The following is a 3,796-nucleotide window of genomic DNA, read 5'->3' as shown; positions in this document are numbered from 1 at the left end:
GTAGCTCACAGTGCTCTGTGTACTGTTCTCTCCTTCTGGGGCAAGACTGGGCCAAATCGACCAACATAATGCTTTAGCTCCAATTCGGCCACTATCTGAACCACAGATCGAGGGCCACGAGGTCTCCTGCGGATATTCGTGGGTAAATGATTTCGCTCAAAAATACATGATTCCCTGTGAGATTTCTTGGTCATTTGGCCACTGGTTCCGATTGGCCCACTATTTGTCCCACAGGTCGAGGGCAACGAGGCTTTCTGCCGGTATCACTTGCAGACCACTCAGGCCAAAGATGCGGGCGCTAGAGGAGGAAAAACAAATTTCCAGCCAGAACTTCAATTTGGCTGGGCCCCATGCACACGCCCTTGGGTTCAAGCTCCATACATGTACCTCATAAAGCTCTGTGCACGGCCCTCTCCCTTTGTGTCAAAATTGGACCAAATCAGCCAAGGTGACGATTTCGCTCAAATATCCATTTGAGATTTTCGGGTCGGCACTACACATATTTTTTTCAGGAGTAACTTTGAATTATTATATACACCAAATGCTCTTTGCCGCCTTGTAAGAGGGGCTAAGGCATAAACAATTGAAACACCCTTCAACCATCAAAATAGAATTGGAAACAGTTGGAATTTACATTGGAAACAATAATACTAATACCGATAAAATGTATATAAAAAAAGAAAAAATATATATAATTTTTAAATCAGGAAACTATTAAGAAGCAATTGTGCGCTGGGTCTTACTACATACAAAAATAGATAATTTTCTTAACATCCAGAAAGAATTTTATAACAACCAATCTTCTTTGCCCCATTGTGTTTCTATTTCCTTTTTTCCTAAGACCATTATTTTGTAACACAGCTCATCACAGACCCTGAATACATGTTGAATAAGATCCAACTTATCTCAGCCCGATGGTAAACGGCGGGTTAAGCAATAAGCAAGTACGTGACTTAACCAATAGGAATGTTTCTGTCATCTGTGACGTCATGTCGTCCCACAAAGGAGACCACTCCTTGATAGACACGTTCGGAACGTACACCTCACCTTCCACAAACATCTGTTCACATGCAGAGTGAGGAGAGGAGTGAGGAATGAATATTAATCCTCGCAGATGACCCATGAGCAGGGAGCTTTGAACCACTTTACAAAGCTGTGCATTGCCGCAGTTCACAGCACATTAAGGACACAACAGCCAACCTACATATCACCTGCATTTGGCTGTCTTCCTTGTTTACGAGAATCCAGTTCACGTAAACACCGCCAGAACGGCGTCACTAAATATCCATTATCACCTACACAGCATATCTGACTGCGATCTGACACCGCTGAATAGCGTGTCTCGCCATGTGTGTGTCGTTTCACATTCGGGTCCGATTTGACCGTTTTTGTTGTCAATATGGTTCGTTGGGCAGCTCGGAACCAATTGCATGAAACCGATCGCAGCGGATGCCTACACTTCGTGATAGGAGTATTCCCTGTTCTGTATGGACATGAACATATAATTTTCCTTGACTTGATATTTCAGAAATGCAGGTACTTTACTGCTAGTGAGCAAACGTACAGGGAATGCGGCTTTCACAGAGTGTAGGCATCCGTTGCACTATCATTACTATTATTATCCTATTCTTTTATTGAAATGAGCATCTAGAGTCATTTACACTAAGTATGAGTCGGACGGAAATCGGAGCTCTCAAATTGTTAGGGCGTGAATTTGACCTAGAAACATGTAGATACAATAAAATAAGATCCCAGCCAAGGTAGTGAAATATAACATAGGCCGAAGTTCACTTAGATGATTTGTTCATGTTTACTTATTTATTTATTAATTTATTTTTATATTTCATCATACCCACTTCTGGACACACACACACACACACACACACACACACACACACACACACACACACACACACACACACACACACACACACACACACACACACACACACACACACACAGACACAGACACAGACACACACAGACACACACACACAGACACACACACACACACACACACACACATACACACACACACACACACGCACTAGGTGGCGCGGTTGATAGAGCACTGGACTGTCAGTACGGTGATGCCCGCAGTACCTGGTTCGAATCCTGCCCATGGCCGAAATTATTTCGGTATCGCTGCGCTTCGGGTCGTCACTCTGACTCTCGTGGGCGGGGAGTTGGGTGTGTGTGTGTGTGTAAGGTCATAGCATTACCCATAGATCGGTTATACGAGCTCTGAGCTCTCTTCGGGGAGGGAAATAGCTGTCGATCACGAGTCCAACACGTGATCTAAAGACCAAGGTGAATACACACACACACACACACACACACACACACACACACACACACACACACACACACACACACACACACACACACACACACACACACACACACACATACACACACACAAACCAGGACTCATACATACACACATACACACCGAGAAATAAAAACAATAAAATAAGATTCCAGCCAATGGAGTGGAAAATAAAACGGGCCGAAGTTTATAAAGATGAATATCTTTCACTTTGTCAATTAATCTGTTTATTTATTTGTTCATTTCAACATACCTCTTTCTGGATCTAAAGAATTCATACACGCACACACGGGTTGATGTAACATATTAAAAAAAAAGAACAAACAAACTAAAATCCAATATCTGAGATAAGGAAAAAGAGAAGTATCGTAAATTATCACTCTCTAGGACAGACCACCCGCTTTTGCGGGATCGGTTTTTGTGGGAGGGGAGAGTCTGTTGGAAAATGAAATAACATTAGTGTATAAAAGGGGGCTATTGCCACTGAGCACAATTTTAAGGGATATCTATTAGGACTTGTGTTGTGACTCAAGAGGGATATGACAAGAGACTTTGGCAGATAAGATTAAGGTTAGGATCCCTAAGATCAGACTACCCGCTTTTATGGGATTGCTTCTTGATGGAGAGGAAGAGAAGTCTGTGGGGAAAATGAATTGATAGTTGTGTAGTGAACTGAGCACGTGTATAGATACAAAATGGTCCGACAGGAGTCGGGGATAATCTATGACCCCAGTGAAAAAATCTTCTTTTCAGCGCGATATTGTCCTCAAGAATAAAATCACGGGTGGTTGTCGACGACAGACTAACATCCCTGAGGGCATTCATTCGCAGTCTCTCTCCATTCACTCCTTTGCAATCTCTTCACTGCTCGACAGGCATTCCATGTACGGCCAAAGTCTCCTTTATCCCATTCATCCACCTTACCCTCGATCCTCCTTTCAAGTTCACTCCATCCGCTATTGCTTTCCACACTGTCTTTACTAGTCTATACCCCTTAATTTTTTATATGCAAAAGTCATCTCTGATGTCGTCCCACTACTGTTCTCTGCGTCACCTACACATATCTCACCATCCATTCTCTAAATTCCTATCATATTTCTTAGACTTAGAAAAAAAAGAAAAAAAATCAAGCAGCTCCTCTCCGTCAAAACTTACCCCAGAGGGTAATAATGATAATAATAATGATAATAACAATAATAATAGTAATGATAATAATAATGATAATAATGATGATAATAATAATGATAATAATAATAATAATAATAATAATAATCATCATCATCATTATTGTTATTATTATTATCATTATAGTAATAATAATAATAATGATGATAATGATAATGATAATGATAAATAATAATGATGATAATGATGATGATGATGATGATGATAATGATGATAATGATGATAATGATGATGATGATGATGATGATGATGATGATGATGATGATGATAATGATAATGATG

At 40.7% G+C, this 3,796-nt stretch overlaps 1 protein-coding gene across 1 annotated transcript in view; it reads left to right on the top strand.

The window, feature by feature from the left end:
- The first annotated feature begins 350 nt into the window (after nucleotides 1-350).
- Nucleotides 351-3,796, top strand: part of LOC143027298 (uncharacterized) — a 26,922-nt gene continuing 23,476 nt past the window's right edge. Inside the window, exons 1-2 of the mRNA XM_076188567.1 lie at nucleotides 351-448; nucleotides 1,529-1,536. Of these exons, the coding sequence (XP_076044682.1) occupies nucleotides 351-448; nucleotides 1,529-1,536 (106 nt within the window). The remainder of the gene's footprint in view (nucleotides 449-1,528; nucleotides 1,537-3,796) is intronic.

This window comes from Oratosquilla oratoria, chromosome 8, assembly GCF_046742065.1.
Source record: "Oratosquilla oratoria isolate Oo_2021 chromosome 8, ASM4674206v1, whole genome shotgun sequence".
Classification (NCBI taxonomy): domain Eukaryota; kingdom Metazoa; phylum Arthropoda; class Malacostraca; order Stomatopoda; family Squillidae; genus Oratosquilla; species Oratosquilla oratoria.
This window is presented reverse-complemented; position numbering and strand designations above follow the sequence as displayed.